General features: G+C 35.4%; 1 protein-coding gene across 1 annotated transcript; it reads right to left on the reverse strand.

The window, feature by feature from the left end:
* Positions 1 to 15,885: 15,885 nt before the first annotated feature.
* LOC131168230 (early nodulin-like protein 6) lies at positions 15,886 to 18,486 on the reverse strand. Its single transcript, XM_058127532.1, has 2 exons — positions 16,781 to 18,486; positions 15,886 to 16,439 (listed from the first exon to the last, which is right to left on the reverse strand). The coding sequence occupies exons 1-2, from the start codon at positions 17,151 to 17,153 to the stop codon at positions 16,114 to 16,116; spliced, it is 699 nt and encodes a 232-aa protein (XP_057983515.1). The 5' UTR covers positions 17,154 to 18,486; the 3' UTR covers positions 15,886 to 16,113.
* Positions 18,487 to 21,834: the final 3,348 nt, after the last annotated feature.

Raw genomic sequence — 21,834 nt, forward strand, 5'->3', positions numbered from 1 at the left:
AGGTCAAGTGCTCACAAAGATAAATAGAAGCTTATATTTTAAAGAAAGATGATCAAATGAAGCTTAAAGAGACAAAGCATGGATTCAAAGATGATTTAATAAAACTTGAAGATCATGAGAGCATGAATGAGAACTTGCTAAAGTATATTGAAGCTTGAAGACAAGATGGAGCTAAAGAAAGACAAGCATGAAGACTTAAGTGCTTAGAATGTCAAAAGTCCTAAGAAGTCTTTATGTAAGTACTTCGTATTTAAATATCTCGTGAAATATGTTGAAAGCTCTTTTAAGGGTAATTATGGACTTACAGATCTTATTTAAAAATCTCGAAAAATGTTTTATGAGAAATCAAAGCAAGAGAGAAAAGAGGATTTTTGAAAACTAAAATGAAAAATGTGAATTTGGTCTGCTTAGACGAATGAGGTGCACCCTCAAAAGACTGAAGATGTACTTCAGAAGACTGAAAATTTCGTTCAGTCTACTAAAGAATTTCTTTAGAAGACTGAAGATGTAACAACCCGAAAAATATTGGTATTTAAAAAATAAAGAGGGAGGGGAAATGGAAACAAAAACAGAAGGGGGCAGTAGGAAAGCATTTGTCGACGACATTGCACTTTGGATGGAATAGCTTGGGATTCTTACACAGGGCCTTGTCGACGAACACAGGGAATTCGTTGACGAGCACATAAGAGGACCTCGTCAACAAAGATAAGTTTCGTTGACGAGAAGATACCGAGAAAGGGTTTTAAGTAGACTGAAACTCGTCGACGAGGGTGCAGGTTCGTTGATGAAATTTCTACAGGACTCGTCGACGAGGTGACGTGTCTCGTCAACAAATCTAGTCCTATAAATAGTTGAAACTCGAATTTTTAACCAAAATTTCAGCGTAGAACCCTCTCCTCTCTCTCTCTCTCTCTCCTACGAACCCCTCCCTTTCTCTCTTTGATTCTAGCCCCATTTCTTGCCAAATTGAAGATCTGAGGCCACCACGATGCTCCTGGCGAAGTTCTCCGCAAGTCTGCTGGAGCAGATCGTGAGGAAAGTTAGTTTGAAATTCATCCCAAATTCAAGGTAAGGTATTTTGTTCAGATTATGCCTTCCTTGTAGTTATGAGAAATGTTGTAGGTAAGAAAATACTGATGTTTTGTTTTGGGAGATATTGTTTTCAGGATATTGAGTTAGGAACCCTGCGGGTATAGAACCAGAATTTTGTAGGGGTTTTTCAGAGTTAAGGTAAGGGAAATATGTTATGCTAGCAATTTTTAATATGTATACAGAAGATTATAAAGGTGTATTTATGAGCATGTATATCAGGTTATTTTCCAGAGAATTATGAATACTATTTTTATAGCAAAATTATAGAAATTGAGCATAAGACTATGTTTATTCAAATGTGTGGCATGAGTTTATTACAGTAGCATATATATATATATATATATATATATATATATATATATATATATATAGATTTTACAATGTTATAGATACAAATATTCAGATATTTCAAAATATTAGAAATGAATGAGACTTACAGTATTTTCAGAGAAAAACATGATTTTTAGACCATAACACTCAGACAGATGATACAGTGATATCATCAAGATGTTACAGTAGATATACAGAATATACAGATATTACATACGGAGCACACAAATATTATATACAGAGCATGCAAATATTATATATAGAGCAAAAAAATATTATATACAAAGCATACAAATATTTTATACAGATATTACAGATAGTTTAGACTGAAAACACAGATGATACAGATAGAAAATATATATATTTCAGTCAGATATCTCAGATAATATAGCTAAGAAATATAGTGTTATGGTTGTTTTTGAAATCATGTTAAAAGCAGCAAGATGAGTATATATTTATATATATGTATACAGTATTACATGATATCAGATCCCTGTGGAAATTACAGATAGATATAATTACAGCAGAGCACTGTACCATTGCTAGTTTCAGACACGTGCAAGCACATGACTCAGATAGCATGTGGATTCCGTCTAACTGTGCTAGGAGAGTTTTGCAATCTCCCTAGCATACTGGGTTGAGGTAGCCAGTTAGACGATGACAGAGGTTTGAGTTAGCTCGGAGTGATTGCAGTGGGCCAGGATCTACATAAATCATTACAGATTGGTGGATGATAGAGATTAACTTACCTAGAGGGCCGACCAAAGTAAGCCTAGCCTACGGGCCTCACAACCTTATCATGAGGGGATATATCATGATATACAGATCCTAGGGTATAGCAGAAGTTCCTATGTACAGATATATCACAAAGTAGCAATATTCTGTACAATTTATCAGTTCTCTCAAATTACAGTATTATTTCAGTATTTTAACTACTTAACTCAACCGCCACACACTAGTAATAGCATATTTCAACTCACTGAGTGTTGTCTCATCCTAGTGACTTACCATTTTTTAGGAAATCCAGCTAGGCGAGCAGATCAGGCTCGTGAGTAGAGACTGATTTGAGCTGCCCTTGTGGGAAGGGTAGGTATTTTGAGATAACATCATTTTTTGGATAGTCTTCAGATTGTAGTGATGTTACTGGGTATTTTGTATTGTAAATATATTGCAGAGCAGTATAGTTTTCTGGTATATTGTATTGTATTTAGTAGTTCCTAGTTTTATGTACCCTTGCTTAGTTATATATGACAGATAGAGTTTCCTCAGCGCTTTTTGGGCCTGAGATGTTATTATCAGTATTCAGACAGATGACATTTATTATATTTATAAAAAAAAAATGATGAATAAATAGCAGGTCGTTACAAAAGAATTAGTTAAGTCTACTGAAGATTTTTCTAGAGGAATATAGAAGAGGTAGTACGCTCTCAAAAGACTGAACCCTCAGTTCAGTCATTTGACCCTGTGTCCAGTTCAAATTTTTTAGTGTGTTAAGGAACATCAGAAGACTGAACTCGATACTTCAGTTGTTTGAATACTGTTAATAGTTAGAAATTTTAAATGTTTTAAATTTCAAATAAAGGTTTCGTGTGCCCCAAAATTTATGAAAACTTAGGAGATACTCCAAGTAGTCTTGGGTAACACAAAACAACTTTTATAAGCCTATAAATACATGATTTTGCAAATCAAATATGAAAGAGAATAAAAGAATTGAAAAATCTGTTTCAAAAGTTGAAAGCACATCTTGCTATCTTGCTGCTCACTCTTGCTAAACTCTTTGTACAACCAAATTGCTAAATTTCTGAAGTGCTAAACATCCTACTACTGAGTTCTGAGTTGCTAATTCTCATCTATAAAGAACTTGGTGAATTCTTACTTCAGCTTCATTGTATTTCACTTTGATATTTAATATTGAAGTACATAGTGTTTGAATTGTACTAATCTGCTATTTGTGAGAGTATTATTGTACGCAGATATTGTTTCTTGTTTCTTTACGATTTCAAGTTGTTGGATCATTTATCGAGTGTGGGGTATCACTTGGAGAGGCGTTGCTCAAGCTTAGTAAAGGAGTGACCGAGCATGGGGTATCGCTTGGAGAGGTGTTGCTCTAGCCTACTGAAAGAGTGTCTAAGCGTGGGGTATCACTTGTAAAAGGTTTGTTCTACTCGGAAAGGAATGGTATAGTGGAATCCTTAGGTGATATTGGCCAAAGGCGAGAACATAGGCTAGGGATAAGCCGAACCTTGTAAAAACCATGTGTCACTCTCCTTCCTTACTCTCTTTACTTTTCAGCATATATTAACTGCGTGGTTGAGTTTAATTTTTGATCATATACACTATGTGGATTGGATATTAAATAAACTAAGGATTAATTTTATTTTGAGATTTTCGGAAACCGAAAGGAAGTTAGTTGGTTGATCAATACAAATTGCAGAAGCTGTAAGGGAGTACGTTAATTGGTTAACACCCAAGAGTCATTAACTAAAAGTTTATTTAGAGTCCAAGTTCTTGGAAGGAGTGTTGGATTTCATATTGTTAATCATATTAAGAAATCAAATCCATCAACACAGGGCTTACATATATACACAGGGCTGCAAACAAAAAAAGAAAATTGCAAAGTGTTGCATACTATATCTTGGTTTGGTATTTTGTGATTAATTATTTTAAGTTGATGATTGGTTGAATGTTTGTTTAAGTATTGAGTTGTGGATTGCTTAAGTAACTAAGCTTTTGTTGTGTGTTTGTTGAAGTAACAAGTGGTTAAGAATTCTTGGAAAGAAATAAAAGAAAATTTTAAATAACCTAATTCACCCCCTCATAGGACTGCACCTCAACTTTTAGTTTCCCGTAGAGAAAACTCTCTACACCTTCCAGTCAATATTCTAAAGATAAATGTGCATCCTCTGTTTCCAGAAGGTGTAATTAACACCACTGAAGATGGGAGGACATGTGGAAGAGGGTCCCTCAGGGAAGGGGTTATAGTGTTATGAGCCATCCAGATCTTTTGTAGAATAACAATTAAGTCTAAGCTGCTAGACTCTGATAGCAATTGTTAGTTTTACTATAATCCCAAGAGAGGGGTGAATTGGTATTTTAAAATTTTTTCCTTAGGTCACTTAACCAGTAGTAGTATTACACAACCCTAGAGCCAATCTAGTGTAGATATAAAATAAATCAATATATTCAACTGAAATTAAATAGCACGAGTAATCTAATCAGCAAGCACAATAAAGCAGTAAAGAGAGATGATACCAGATATGCTATCGAGGTTTGGCAAACTACATACGTCCCCGCCTTGACTCACAAGCACAAGGATTACACTAAGGCTCACTTAATGGGTGGAGTGGCACCTAAATACAACTAGGTCAATTAGCACATGGTTGACCTCAACCTTTACAACCAATCCTTCCGGGTTGGATTGACACCCTCTCCGGCCACGCCTAGAATACATTTAATTTTCAATACAAGATGCGTACAAATATTATGCTTCTCAATCAAGAAGATTTGCACCAGTAATAATTAAAGCACACCACTAATGTAAGAACAATAAGCTCAATGTTATATGTGTGCAACCAACACTCAAGAAATGTATATATTCATTCGAGCACATGAGTGTATCAACAATCTAATCTTTGAAACAACGTATAGATGCAAATCTAAATAACGACTTAGGGTTTCAAAGATTTTCACAAAGAGTAATCGGAATATCTCAAAAATATTTTCTCAATATCAAAGCACAAAGATATATTCAAAAATGAGCTTGTGAAAAGTTTTTTACACAATAAAAAATATGAGCTAAGGTATCTTGCAATATGAATGTTAAGACCCACAAGCTCTAAGTTTTCCCACACAAAATATTTATTAAATTAAATCTTGGGGGAAAACTAAGCTTAACCCTCAATTCGAAAATCAAATATACAATAAAAAAATGCGGGTTTTTAGCAACAATCAACAATGAATAATCACTCAAGGATATTCTTACAATGCTAGATTTCTCAAAAGAATGGTAGTATGTGAGTATATAGATTTTGTATAAAAGAATGGGCTTTGAAAATTTTCGGAGAATTTGTTGCTAATCAATTTGCTAATTATTTTCTAATCAAAGCAAATGAACCCCTATATATACACTTGCCCAATTTTATAACCATTGGGGATACATAGGGTATTATTAAATTTATATAAAAAATATTTAGGAAATTTAATCCTGTTTAACCCCTCTTAACCACGGTAAAAAATTTTGCAATTCGAGAGTTTTGGGCGCCTAACTTGTGGTTTGGTCGCCTGAACAGACACATGAGAAAAAGTACGTTTTTCATATTCGGGTGCCCTAGGAAGAGAACAGTTTGCTGAACCAAGGCAATTTTCCAAAAGTTCACGATTCGGTTGCCCGGTATCAAGTTCGGTAGCCCGAGGCAATTTTGAACGTGAAAGTACGGGTTGCCGAGTTGGTAGAAAAAGTTGGAATAAAGATTCAGTTGACTAAGGACGCTACAGTCCTTTTGGTTCAATCGCCCGAAACCAAGTCAACTCGCTGACCATTCAACGGTTCGGTCGACCGAGGTGTTTTGAACACCAAGGTTCAGTCGCTCGAAACCTTACTATTTTAGCCCTTTAAGTTCGGTTTCAATTCAATAGGTTCCCTTGATAGTATATGTGATATTGGGGACAATCTTACGAGTAAGTGCAAGGATCTAGGGTCATTCTAAGGTCTTTGAGCTTATTAGTTCCTACATGCATGATATACATTCATTATTACAGACTTTTCCTATATTACTATTATAGACCCGAAATGAAGATAATATAAATTACAACAAATGAATCTTCTGGGTCTTTATTCTTCAAGTCTTCACATGCCATCAAATGATCTTGCTAATATGACCTTGCAGACAAACTTGATAGACATTAAATACTTGATTATTTGTCATAATCAAAACAGGGTATGACCTATAAGGTCAACAAATATGATATTTGGGTTCAGCCAATATTGCTTACGTCCCCACCTCAAGCTCACAAGTAAGAGGATTCACTAAATGCTCACTTAATGGGTAGATCAACACCAATTACACCACCATTTCCTTACAAGGTAAGGAAATACCCCAGATCAAATTTATAGGGTTGACCCCCACCTTTACAACCACACCTTAGAAAGGTGTACCGGGTTTTCTTAACCGGGTCTAAACCATCTAGTGCATGTTACAGGCCAGTGCAATCCTCTTTCGACGATCCCACGTCGGGAATACAATAGCAAGTAATAAACGTGTACAATAGAAGTGCTTCTTCACTAAACAGATATGTACAATAGTTTAGTACAATATGCTCAGAGATGATGGGAGTTTAAGCTTAAGTGAGATCTAGTTAATGCAATATATCAACTCACAACAATATGTATATCTGTATGTGAATGTATGAGTGAGTGAGATATTTGATTCTAGATGGTATATTCTCAATATGAACGATCAAAGAATCTTAGCAACCTAAAGCAAATATCTTAATAAAAATTTTCAAATATGAAGCACAACCAATACTAGGATTTAAGCTTGCTAGAAGATATCTTGTTAGAGTCACAAGGCAAGCTTATGAATCTTGCAACAAGGATGCAAGATCTCAAGCTATGAAAGGTTTTATCCAATCAAATATTTATAAGTAAAATGCTATGGGAAAAACGTTTAAGCTAACTCTTAACAATTAGAATTAACAAATGCAAGTATATGAGAGAGTTTGAGCTTCTGAGTATGCTTAGAAAACCTCACAATAAAATATACTCAATCCTAGCTTTAAGTTGCAAATGAAGAAGGTGAGATCTAAGTTCCCTTAAAAAAAATATGCAAGCAACAATATGAAAGAGAGTGAAAAGTTTTGCCTGAATGTGAGTAAAAAATATTATGATTAGCACAAGAATTTTAGAGAAAAATTGCTAATCAAAAATGCTAATAACCTTTAATTTGACCAAATAAAAGGGTATTTGTTGACTTTTTGAGTTTGATCTCTATTTTGATGCTGACAAAGTACCGGTATCTTATGTGTATTTAAGTATGTGAATAGGTCTAAATTTTAGCACACATAAGATCAAGGGACTTGGAAGCCATAAGAAACTCCAAGATCATATGTATCTGGCGCATTCCATGAAGACACACAAGCAAGAAGATTGAAGATATTTGTTCTTATTATAAAATGCATATTGTTTTATATTTTGGGTCTGTAATATTTGCATATCATGCATGAAAAGAATTAAATACTCAAAACCATAGTTTGACCTTAGGGATCACGTTCGGTTGACAGAGGATTTTTGGGGTTAACTCTCATGAGACATTAAAATGACCATAGGAATCATCACCCATATAACCTAAAATGCCTTATGCTTAATTACACTGGGTTGATGAAACACTGAAACCAAAACAGGACTTAAATGCACATTGTAAGTGGTCTCAGTCGACCAAACCCGAAGCTATATAGAAGCTTCGGTCGACCGAACTTACTAGAGTCAACATTTTGACTTCACGGTTGACCATTCTGAAATGAACGTGCCTTCCACAGCTGACCGAACTGACACGTGGCTGACCTCCAACAACTTGGTCGACCGAACCATTAGTTCAAAACTGACTTGGTCGATCGAACCTTAGAAAATGGTCAGCCGAACCTGCCTTGCTTGACTGAACCTCAAAGGGTTCAAAACTGCCATAAGACAGTCGACCAAATCCCTAGTTCAAATGTGCCACGGTCGACCGAACTTAGTAATACAGTCGATCAAACCTTGAATATGGTCGACCAAACCTCTTGGGTTGGTGAAATTTTTACTGCAGTAAATCAGGGTTAATTTGCATTGAACATAATTAAACAATTTTCAAAATACCTTGTATGTCCCCAACGGTTAGATTTTTGCCCAACTCTATATATACCCCCTCATTTGTCATAATTAGCATGAGATTAGCAAAGTGATTAGCCAAAAATCCTCTGAAAATTTTATTGTGCTAAAATATTTCATACTCCCACATTTTCATAAGCTCATTGTTAAAACTCTTTCTCATACTCCATTGATTACATATTTTAGAAAGAGTGCATTATGTTCTTCATCTTCATTTGCAAAGTTATTGCAACTTGAGAATTGAGTGAACACTCATATCTTGTGGGCATTTATACATTCTGATTAAGCTAACTACTCTCACATACTTGCATGGTTTGATCTTGATTTTTGAGAGTAAGTTAAAGTTTTTCCCATTATATTTTATTGATAAATATTATTCGAGAAGAACTCCTCCTTGCTTGTGAATCTTGGCATCTTTATTGCAAGGTTTAAAAGCTTGCTTTGTGTTCTTAATAAAAAATATTTTTGCAAGCTTAAACCCTAATATCTATTGTGCTAGATATTTGATAAAATATTTTGAAATATTTGCTTAGGGTTTTATAAACCACCTTTGATTATTCATTTATTGAATATACTATATTGAATCAAAGGTCTCACTCTCATATATATATATATATAACACATTGTTGAGAGTTGACATATAACTTCATATTAGAATCTCTCACAATATCATATAATTTATTTGATTGAGAAATATATTTGATATACTCACTTGAGCATTAACTCTTATTATATTTGAGTGCATTAGTTATATTGTGTTTATTGTGGTACATATCCGTTTAGTGTAAGAAGTGTCTTGATTGTACAAAAAATTTACTTATCTACTGTATTCCAGGCGTGGCCTGAGATGGGTATTCTCCGCCCTATAAGGAGAGTTTGTTAAGGTTGAGGTCAGCCCTAGTAATTTGACATGGTATTGTATCCAATGCTGCTCCACCAATTAAGTGAGCATTAGTGGAATCCTCAGGCTTGCGAGCTGAGGCGGGGATGTAGGTAGTATTGGCTGAACCCCGATAACATACCGTGTGTGCACTTTATATTTCCGTAATTTATTTCCTACACAAATATGTTATTTCCAATAGACTGTGAATGCTGCGCATGATTTAATTTCCGCACATCATATTTATCTGCGCATTTGGAGATTGCATTTAGAAAGACCCTAGATTGTGAAATACTGCTAATATCTGGTTAATCTTAGGAAGAAGTTTAAAAATTCCAATTCACTCCCTTTTGGGAATACATCAATTCTAATAGTATTTATAGATTTCCCATAAAATATAACCGTTGGGGACTCAAAGGGAATTTTTGGAAAAAATTTAATTAAGTTTAGTAAAAATTAACCCCTTTTAATCGTGATAAAAACTTGGCAACCTTAGAGGTTCGGTCGACCAAGGGCAAGGGTCAGTCGACTAACTTGTATAAAATTTGAATTTTCAATCCTAGCTCGGTTGACCAAGAAGCATGATGGTCGACCATCATTTGGGCGATTATGAACCCTTCATGGGTTTGGTCGACCAAGGCAAAAGGCCGGTTGACCATTTATGAGGTTTGGTCGACCAAGGTATATTTGAACTATAGGTTCGATCGACCAATTAGGTGAAAAAGTTCAGATTTCAAATTTTGGTTGACTGAGGGTAATGTGTGTATTTTACTTCGGTTGACCGAGGCAATAGAGAACGTGCTCCATGTAACAGGTCCGGTCGACCAAGCCAATTTGTGCATGGTGGGGTCGGTCGACCAAACTAAGCTAAAACTTAGAATTTGGTCCTTTTTTTTTTCACCTTAAGCTTATTTGCAAAAATCCTTGTAAGTGCTTAGTAATTTAGGCAAGGGATTTTCGTGAGAGTGATGTGTTTCCTAAGGTCGATCTATGGTTGTATTTTAGCTGTCATTGTCATCATATAAAAGCACATATAACATACTCAAATAAATGCATAATACAAATGAAAATGCCTTCATTCTCTGCCCTTTATGATGCCAAGTTGTATCCTTAATGAATTGATCTTTCAGCTCCTTTAGGCTTTGACAATACCTCCACTCTTTGTGCTATCCAAGAAATACTTGTTCAAGTACTAGATGCATACGTGAGATACCTTGGAAGACTAGAGATGAAATTTGAAGTTGTTAAGTGTAGTGCTGAAGTAAGGTGCATTAGAACATGATGTATAATCCATCAATTTATGTTAGTTATAAGTTCTAATGGGTTTGTTTAAAAAATTAACTCAAAACTTATTAGGTTAATGATGGATTTTACTTGGGGTTATATTCAACAAATTTCGAGGACGAAATTTTTATATGAATGGGAGAATGTAACGCCCTAAAAAATGATATGCTTGGGAATGCAAAAATAAAATAAAATAATATTAATAATAAATAAATAAATAAATAATTTAAAATTTAAAATTAAATTGAATAATAAATAAATTAATTAAATAATAAGAATTATGAATTAAATAATATAATATATATATTTATATATATATATATATATATATATATATATAAAAGAGAAGACAACTGAAGCTTAAAGAAGCTTCGGGTGCCCCCCCCCCCCCAAGATGAAATTACTCACTCACTCTCTCGTCTCCACTTGTCTATCTCTCCTCGATTTTTTTGGTCAAACGGGCGTTGATCGAAAATCAAGAAATACCGCTGGGCTCCATTCCCCGCCACCGACATTTTTATTGGAGTGGATTTGTCGTAGGAGCGACGTAAGCATATCTCCTGGGATAAAGTAAATTCTCACTCTTACCTCAATTTTTTTTAAAATCTTAAGCCTAATTGACGATCGAACACCACCATGAAAGTCTAGGGATGATTCTCAACAAGTCAAGTGGGGCGGATTTCTCATGGGGTCGTCGTAGGCATAGCCCCAAAATTAAGATAAGGGAGTTATTGAGAAATTATTATTAAATTAATGTAGATTTGAACATGTTAAAATATTGGACATTCTAGGGTTGAACTGAGTAAGTTGGGTTTTTGGAATACAGGGTTCGGGTGAGCGCCATGGGTATAATTTTAGGGTCCCCGTTGGCGTAATTTCTAGAAACCAAGTAAGGGGAATAAATTATAGTAGTTATTTTGGAAAATATTGAATGAATTATTTTGTGAAAATGGAAAATGATGAGTTACCTGAAAAATTAGTATATTGTGAGTATTAGATAAAAGTTGTGTGGCATATGTCATATATTGAAAATGTGAAATATAGTGATGGGTAATTTTTGAGAAAATAATGAAATGAGAATTATTTATATGTTAATGGAAAATGAAGAAATGTGGAATTTATATGTGAATAGAAATGATTTCTATGAAAATAAGAATGTGTGAACTACTGATATGGGTATTTTGAGAAATATTGAAACATGTGAATTATGATATATGCTAGTATGTGAATGAAATGAGGATATGTTTTATTGAGAAACATTGAAACGAGAATATATATATTGAAGAGTATTTTCTGAAAAATGATGAAATATGTAGTATAGAAATGTTTTACTAGGAAATGTTGAATAATGTGAAATGAGATATATATATATATATATATATATATATATATGTATTATTATGAAATGAATTTTGAAATGTGAATATTAAAAATGAGAATATTGCAATGTAATTTCTGCAATATAAATATTGAAATATGGAAATTGAAATGTGAACATTGTAAAGTGCGAAAGTTGCAATGGGATCATTAAATAATAGGAAATGTGAACATTGCAAAGTGCGAAAGCTGTAATGAGATCATTGAAATATGATTGATGAAATGTCAATACCGCATAATGATTGTAGGTATGTGGTAATAATAACCCTTACAGATGGTTATGGAAACCCTAATGATGGGGTTGTGATATTGAGCACGGTACCATTGCTAGAGGTTTTAGTACAACCACTCAGTCTCGTGGAGAGTGTAGTGTGGGCACTCGACTGAGCCATTTAGTAGAATTATTGTGCCCCCTGAGTCCGGACCAGTGCTATAAGCCGGCCAGTCGTTCTACAGACACATGGATGAATTTCCATTTTAATCTAACCGGATAGGCCAACCGTAGTCAAATCCAGCCTTTGGGCCGCACAACCCTGACCATAAGGGGAAGCATGGCATGAAAAAGAGATCCTCAGGGTAGCCATGAGTTACAGACGTAATGTTGGTACTGAATACCAAGGATACTCATGTGCTGGATAGTGAAATTGAAAAAATGAATATATGTGAGTTAATAACATAAATAATTAAAACGAAGTAAAACTCTTTGCCTGAGAGCTTATTGAGTAAGGTGAGTGCCCTGATAGGTATCAAATGTAGTCATACCTGGCTGCATAAAGTATTAGGGTAGAGGGAAGCTACTTGTATAGGCGGGTAATCTTCCCTATTCTCGGGAACTTCGCTGGCAAACTTGGGTTGCGTGTGAATGATTTTGAAAATGAAACTAAAAGCTTATGAAAGCTTGTGTTTTATATTTATATGATTATGAGCGTATATAAGTTATTTTCTGAGATAATATGATAATTTAAAAGAGTATATTATGATATGATGAAACTCATATTGTTACACATTGTAAATAATTTATTTCGTCTTACTAAGATGTGTCTCACCCAAATATCTAAATATTTCAAGAAGCTGTGATAGAGTAGATGATAGAGCTTCGGGATAGTGGGGAGCTGGTACCCTGATATACAGGGTGAGTGCTTTGAACTAGGGATGTGTGTGTTTCCCTATGATGTTTTGTTTTTGGGGAATGTGTTAAACATATATGTAAATATGGATGATTTAGTACTCTAGGGCTCTGAGAAAACCGTTGACGGTTTGGTCTTTAACTAAACCAGTTTTCATTGTTTACCCTTAACCTGACCGCGGTAAAAATATAATCATCGACGGTTTTCTTAGGCTCTCCTAAAACCATCAACGGTTTGACCCTCACCAAACCATTTTCCTATTTTTCTTTATTTGTCTTATTATTTCTATTTCTTGTGTCTCTACAGTATAAATTTATTACATGTCTTAAAATAGCTCACAAATAATCTCAATTTTATACCAATTCACATTTTGAGGATTTTTAAGATCATAAGACATAAAATAAAAACCACAGTAGGCTATTTTAATTAGGTTTATCAAAAGTTTAGAGCACCTCCTACAAATACCTTTTCTTTTTTTGACGGTAGCTCCATTATATAAATATTAGATATATAATGTACAACATAAAAGAGAAAATTTGGTAGTCCCTAAAGTCACAAAAATTGAAATGCCAAATTTATCTAGAAGTGAATATTGAACAGCCACCCACCCTTTTCATCTCCCCCACCACGTCTTCACAATTCTTGTTTGTTTAGATTCCTTAATACTTTTTATTCTTTTTCTACTTCTAACTTGTGGTTTCTCTTTGTTCTTGAATCTGCACGTCTATTGAAGATTTTTTATTTTATTATTAAACTACTTGTAAAAGAATAATGGGGAAAACTTGGTAGTCCTTAAGTGACAAAAATCATAATGTCAAATATACCCTTAATTTGTCTTTATAAAAATTAAAAGTCCAAATAAATCCCAAAACTACACCCAAGAGTAATCCTTAACTTTCCAAAATAATTTTTAATTTAAAAAAATTGCAAGGGTGAAGAATGACCAAAAGAGCACTTCTTCTATCAATTTTCTTTATTTATTTATTTTGAAACGATGGTGTCCAAGACCCTTTGGAAACTTGGCTGATCCACCGGGATAATAGGTCCGCCCCTCCACCTTTCTCCACTTAAATACCAAGATATTATCTAAAACGAAATGTCATAACCTCAAAGACTCAACTCTAGTCATTTAATCAAGATAGCCTTGAGTTTATCACCCGAGTCGCCCTTTTAGTTATCACCACCAACAATTCAAATCATATTGACAGCTAATTTTACCATCATGGTTTGGATTAAAGTCAATGGCAGCTCTCAAAGAGGAAACATCATAGAAGCAAGCCACCAGTTTTAATATATATTCATAGCTCCACAAGGAGTGAGGAACAAAATGCTTAATGATAGGACTACTATGATGCCATGGTTTGCAAGATTGGATGTTGTTAGCCATTTCTATTTCTAATCTAGATAAAAGCATTGAACTACCATAAAATGGATTCTCACGTATCTAAAAAGTGTCATTCGGGCGTGCTTATACTTCGTAGACGATAGACATGTGTTGGGTGGTTTTATAGATTCATATATGGCGGGTGGTACTGATATTAAGAGGTTCGCTTCACGTTAAAAACATTTTTCAAGGGAGCAATATCATAGCAATTTAGACTACAAAATATATTGCTTTGTCAATCTATAATCGAGTTTGATTACATATGACTATAATTGAAGCTTGCAAGGTTGAGAATTTTTCTATACGAGTTGAGTTAAAAGGAAGATAAATTCGTACTTTATTATTACAATTAAAGTGATATTCAAACATGACGTTCTAATTCAAAATTTAAGTATATATGTGTATATATCACTAGATTCAAAATACTTCGAAGATGAAGTTGTTAAAGTTTAAGAAAATCTATATGGATAATGAATCTAATATAATGACTAAAACCTTGCCAATGTGAAAATTTAGAGCGTAACGAGCTTGGTAGAACCCACCATTTATGTGGAGGTTGGGGGAGATTTGTTGGGTGGTGTTTCCCCCATGTGTGGGGACACAACTATCTTGGGGAAAAATGTTAATGCCGAAGAAAGAGCAAGTCAAAGTAGTTAGTCATTTTATTTGAGAATCTTGCCAAGTAACTATTATAGTTGGGTTAATTGCTGGGTTAGTAGAGTCATTCTTGTAAATCTTTTGAGAGAGCGTGCATGAGGACTAGGGAGAGAAAAATATTGGTTTTTGTTCACAATTTCTACATCTTCAGAGCCAAGATTAAATTATTGTTTGAAGCCCGATTTCAATAAAACTTCAATATATTGCACCTAATGGTATGGAATTTATTTCTTTCGGTCATGATTGCCTATTGGCATTTTGTTTACTTGCTACAAATACTCATTTGTGAGATTTTTTATGCGTTTTTAGATTCACCTTACAACTAATAAAATTGTAGTGATCTAAGATTTTATACACTCTTAGGATCGTATATATCATTAATTGATAATCTGATTTAAAAATTTGTACTTCTAATACTGTTATTAAACATAGTAGAGGATTTGGCAGATGAAGTTCAACCTTATAGTTTTTCCCCTTATATTGGATGATTCTTTTATGTAAAATTGCTTCGTCTCCTAAGGTCAACCCTAACAACCTAACAAATTTAAACCTTCAAATATATCCTTTATAAATTTTCAATCTTGTAACAGTGGAAATTCAAAATGCAATAGTAGTTATCATGCATTGACAACTGCTTTGTCTCATGATCAAGATTGAAAATAGCGGGCACTAACCAATTATCACGGCCCCAAGTGCTTTAATAATATTGTAACATTCAATATTTCTCGAATTGACGATAATAGTTACATGAAATGAGGATAGCTATTGGTTACAGAATACATAAGAATGACTAACCAATAACATGATATGAGAAAGCATTTTTCAATGAAGAGAAAGAAAAGAAGAAATATGCAGAAAAAAATAATTAATGAAGAACCTAACTAGAAGGCTAGAAAGCAGAAATTAAAATCAAATAATTCAAACCCAATTAATGTTCCAAACAAATCACCTTACAACTCTTCAGAGCAGAGCCTAACAAGCTAGAAACTAACAATCAAACGTCTGAACAATAGAAACCTTGTTTAAAAAACCATAAAATGAACTGATTCTGATTCATTAAACAACACACTGGCCATGTCATTTTCCTGGGAAACTATCATAATTTTCCCGGGAAACTAACCTAGAAAAGATCATAATAAGAAGCAAGAGCACAAGACATCAACATGACAAGGTGAAGGACTACTGGCTCGGGAGACCCAAATGAGAGGGCGGCAGAGGAAGCGCGTCCGGCGGTGTAAGAGTGATCGGAAGTCATGACCTTGACGATCATGCGCTGCCCTCTCTGGCAGTGGTCGGCGACGCCGCTGATGAAGTAGAAAGCGCCGGAGCGGTCGAGCTTGAACACGGTGTTGCCGGTGTTGGAGAAGGAGATGGGATGTGTCGAGTTGCATCTCTTGTAGTCTCCCTCCTCCACTTCCATTACAGAGTCCTTCCTGTACTTGAAACCTGTTAACAATCCAATTTGTTTATTTCAAAAGTAAGAATCCAAAATTCATCACATGCCCAGATGAGGAATCTGAATGATGAGTGCCTCCCAGATTAATTTCCACAGTAATTCCTCTGACTGGTGATTCTTCACTTGAGACAATTATCAGAGAGAGAGAGAGAGAGAGAGAGATTGGGGCAGGTGGAATAATTTTGAATAAGAATCCAAAATTAGTCACATACCCAGATGAGGAATCCGAAAGATGAGTCGTTCCAAGATTGATTTCCAGAGTAATTTCTGTGATTGGTGATTGCCCAGTGGAGGCTAGTATCAGAGAGAGAGAGAGAGAGGAAGTACTTACGGACGGTGTCGCCGATTTTGAAGCGATTCTCGGAGGCCCAGTCGTTGTAGATTTTGGAGTCGTTGGCGGGGGGGACGACCCAGCCATTGGGGTCGCCAACTTGGAACTCGAATGCGGACGCCATTGACGGGTGTTGGTGAAGAGAAGAACAGAAGAATACAGTGAATGACAGCAGTAGCAGCGCATTCATCATGTTGTCACTCGAAAGTTTCATCGTGGAAGCCATTAAATGGCAAGTTTTACTTGATTGGAGCCTCTCTCTCACTCTCTCTCTCTGGTCGATGAGAATTGAAAAGAAAGAGAAAGAGGAGGAGGAGGAGGAGGAGAAGGGATTTGGGTGCTGATCACTGAGAGATTTGGTGCTTAACTGCATGCTTGGCTTTAATAGGGGAAGTTGGGGAAGAGTCGTTACCAGAGAGAGAAAAAGAGAGGTCGTGGGATTGTGGGAAGCAACGGTTAGCTCCCTCCCATGGCTTCACATTGACTTAGTCACTTGTTTCAAATTTCTCGATTTCCAAAATACGGCGGGAGAGAGAGAGAGAGCATTTTGACAGTTACATTAGATTTTGGGCCCACTTAATAAGTTTTCCATTTGAAAATACCCATTTCCCCTTTGTCTAAAAAAATTAAGCTACCAATACATTTAACAAAAATGTAATCTTTTCTTTTTTCTTATCTTTAGACTTCAAATTTTATGAAAATGGACAAAACCCAGTATTCAAATTACAAAACCCAGTATTCAAATTACATAATATATAATACAAAACTATGTATTATACTGATTTTTCTTTTAATTTCGTATTTACTTATTTTCGGAAAAATGAACACATATATTTTTGGCAATTAGAACGCTCTTCTCATTTCAACTGAAATATCAATGTAGAAATCCTATGTATATTGAAGAGATTTAGGAGGTATTTATTGTTTATTATTGAGTGAGAGATTATTTCCATATTTAGAATAGAAATTATATTATAAGTAGTTTATATTGACTTATATAACATAATTCAAGAAATACAAAAATTCAATTCTATTTTTATGGTATCGGGTTTCTAAACCTTAGTTAGCAATGGCAGACAGCGCCATCAACAGCACAGCTCCGTCGTCCGATCGATTCCTCGACCTCTGCTCCCTATCTCAACCGAAAATCGAAGTCGGTGGTGGTGGTGGCGGTGGCGACGAGCTTGACGTAGACGACATCTTCTGGACTGGCGACGCAAGCACGAATCAGGCGCACTACCGACGTCATCGCGGGATCCCACAGGTGGCGAAATCTGGCATCTTGGCACATTGCCTAACAATGACTGGGATGGGATTCTCAGAGACCGCCCGATCTTGTGTCACGAAGCTTCAATTTCCTCATCATCGTTCTTATCGTCATTGCCTTTGTCGTCGTCGTTATCATTATCAAAGATGATTCCTTCCACGACCGGACCCTCCTCGTCGCCGATCCCCGGTGGTGCGCCTAAGAAGTTCGGTGGTCCCAGTGCTCACGCTAGGTTCCAGAAGTCCTACTGCTAGAAGGCGCTAGAACCCATCCTCCTGCTCAGCTGCCTCCACTTCAAAGGGGTCGACTTGCGCATCCGTGTCAAGGGCAAAGGCCACATCTCCCAGATCTATGTCATCCGCCTTCTACATTCACAAACGCAGTATCAACCGTCGCACAGATCAAATCCCCCTCGGCCCTCGCAGAGGCGTCCCAGTTCATAAACCAATCGAATCGATGTGCTAGATGTAGTAACCGGGAAAAAAAAAAATAATAATAATAAAATTTAATTTAAAAAAAAATATAATAATAATAAAATAATAAAATAATAAAATAAAATTAATTAATTAAATTAACAACTAAAATGAATAGTATGATAAGGAAAATATATATATATATATATATATATATATAAAAGTAAGTTATTATGATATGTATTTAATATAAAGGTTAAAGGTATATATATATATATATAGAAAGTGGAAAGCTTCTTCAAGAAGCTTACTTGGATATTTTTTGGAAGTGTTTTCTCTCTCTCTTCTCTCTCTCTCCTATGACTCTCTCTCTTCGATTTCGGGCTAGTTTTACGCCGGATCGACAAACCGAAGCCACCACGACGCTCCTGGTGAAGTTCTCTACAAGTCTGCCGCAGCGGATCGTCAGGGAAACGAAGTTGGATTTCATCTCAAATCCAAGATAAGGCTTTATATTTAATATTTGGATTTTCGACAGTTGAAGAAAATGATATACGCGTAAAAATACTGAACTTTAATATTGAAAATTTTTAGTTCTAGGGTATTGATTGGGAACGTTGGGAATCATTCCTAAGTTGAGGTAAGACTTTTTAAGTTGAATTTGACTTAGTGGTAGTTATAGAAAATGTTGTACGTACGAAAATACTAAACTTTAATTCTGCGAGTTTTCATTTTCAGGGTATTGAGTTGAGAACCTTGTAGGTACAGGGAAGATTTTCTTATGGGCTTTTCAGGAATCAGGTAAGGGGATAAACTAAACTAGTTTTGTTTTGAGAAAATGTATGTATATATATATATATATAGCATCTGGTTTTAGGAAAAATAAATATATTTATATATATGATTTATATTTGGAAAATACTATTTAAATGATAATATGTTGAATACGTAGAAAATTTGTTTAGTGTGGCATGAGTATAAAAATGTTGTGAAATACTGTTTTTTTTTTTTAATGTGGACGATATGGATTTCTATGATGGAAAACCGGCGTACGGGCCGAGATATTTTTATATGTATATGTGATTTGCCGGCGTATGGGCCTTGCTATGTGGATGAGATTTGCCGGCGTACGGGCTGTGCTATGTGATTTGCCAGCGTACGGGCTGTGCTATGTGATTTGCCGGCGTACGGGCTGTGCTATATAATTTGCCGGCATACGGGCCGTGCTATGTTAAAATGTGTAATACCGGCGTACGGGCCGATGATTTTTATGATACACGTATATATGTGAAATGATATGATTGATGTGAAAATAAATGATATGAGATATTTATGTATCACGGTTTTAGTATACGTATATGATATCAGAACCTGGTTGACTTGGTCTAGGCTAGCACTTGCACGGTACCGTTGCTATGTGTCCATGGTCCTCGTGATCATGATATCTGTGTTAACGCTGCTGTACGGAGTGGTGTAAGATTGGATGGTCGATGTGGTTATTTTCAAGAAGTGTGCTGTTATCGCCCCTGGTGTACGGACCAGTCTGGGTAGACCCATCGGACCTACAGACTACTGTTTGACTTGACAGTGGTCGGCCAACCATTGTCAGGTCCCGCCTTCGGGCCACACAACCTAGTCATGTGGGGGTAATACATGACAACAGCCAACTAACCTACCAGGGTTGTTCTTATGTTATTATTATTATGATATGAGATGAGAAATGTTTATGAAAATGCAGTATGTTCTGCCATGTTTTGATATGCATATGTTTTCCCAGATTTGATAAACAACATTAAATATGTTATGTATGGTATATGTAGAACACAGAATACTCATGTTGCCACACACTGGTATTAGTTTATTTCCCTTACTGAGAGGTGTCTCACCCCTAAATCTTATACATTTTTCAGGAGCCCCTAATAGGAGAGTGGGAAAAGCACCGCTGATCTAGATCAATTGTTGCCCTCTTTGGAAGGATAAGTTTTTGGTAGGGACAGTTAGGTTTTGTGGGGATTGTCCCTAGATTTCATTTTTGAGATGTATATACTGTGAGATAGTAATTGTAGTGACTCTGGTATGTGTTATGCACATTATGATGAGATGTATATGATTTTATATTTTCTGCTGCGAAGGCTTCTGCTGTATGTTTTGTTATATCCCTGGTGCCCACGGGCCTAGGTGGATTGTGATCTGCTGAGTTGGAATGTATGATGTGATGATAATTTATTTATATAAAAAATATATATATGTGAAAAAGGAGCAGGTCGTTACACTAGAAGACCAAGTGATTTCTCCGACCAGTCAGCGTCACCTACGTGTCTAGTCCGTGGTCGCCAGCAATGACGGAGCTCGAGTAGGATGCGAAGGGGAATAAATGCGTTGCGTGGCCGAGAGGAGGAAGAGGAAGAAGTGTGAGGGACTCTACTACGAATGTAACAATATAAAATTGTTATTTGTAATTCTTCTTTTTTTAGAAATAGTGAAATTTTGTTATGACTATCTAGATGTGTCATCCAAATTTTCAATATCTTAACGTTTATTTCCTTCCATTTGTTCAAATAAATCGTCTTCTGAATTTCAATATGAGATTTGTGAACTTACAAAACTCCAGCGTAATTTTTTTTAGAAATCAACATACAAACCATCCAAGCCCTTTACCATGATTCACAATGATTTATGGGGGCCCTTAGCTCTCTTAATTGCACTCACATGAGATGATTTGTTACTTTTATTGATGATTATACTCGTATTTGTTGGGTTTACCTGTTGAAAGAATAAAACTGAAGTCCGTTCTATATTTTTCAGTACTCCATGATTCAAACACAATTCCAAACTTACATTCAAATTTTATGTACTGATAATGACACATAATATTTTAATAATATCTTGGGACATTATCTTCAAGAAAATGGAATTGTTCATCAAAGTTCCTGTGTGGATACTCCTCAACAAAATGGAGTTGCTGAACGTAAAAATAGGCATATTTTCGAAGTAGCTCTGACATTAATGTTCACTACAAATATGAAAAAATATTTTTGGGGCGATACCATTTTAACAGCTACATATTTCATTAATTGAATGCCTAATTGGATTCTTTTTTTTTTTTTTTTTGCCACCCCTCTCCAAAAATTCTAAGAATGTTTTCCCAACTCTCGGCTCCACTCCAATCTCTCTCTCAAAATATTTGGGTGTACTACATTTGTTCATGTCCATGCTCACAATCGGGACAAATTGGAACTTCGTGTCATTAAGTGCGTTTTTATTGGTTACTCTCCTACTCAGAAAGGTTACAAATGTTATGATCCGATCACAAAAAAAATTGTTTGTTAACCTTGACGTCACATTCTTTGAAACCACTTCTTACTTCCCAAAGC

The sequence above is a fragment of the Malania oleifera genome, chromosome 11 (genome assembly GCF_029873635.1).
Source record: "Malania oleifera isolate guangnan ecotype guangnan chromosome 11, ASM2987363v1, whole genome shotgun sequence".
In the NCBI taxonomy this organism is placed as follows: domain Eukaryota; kingdom Viridiplantae; phylum Streptophyta; class Magnoliopsida; order Santalales; family Ximeniaceae; genus Malania; species Malania oleifera.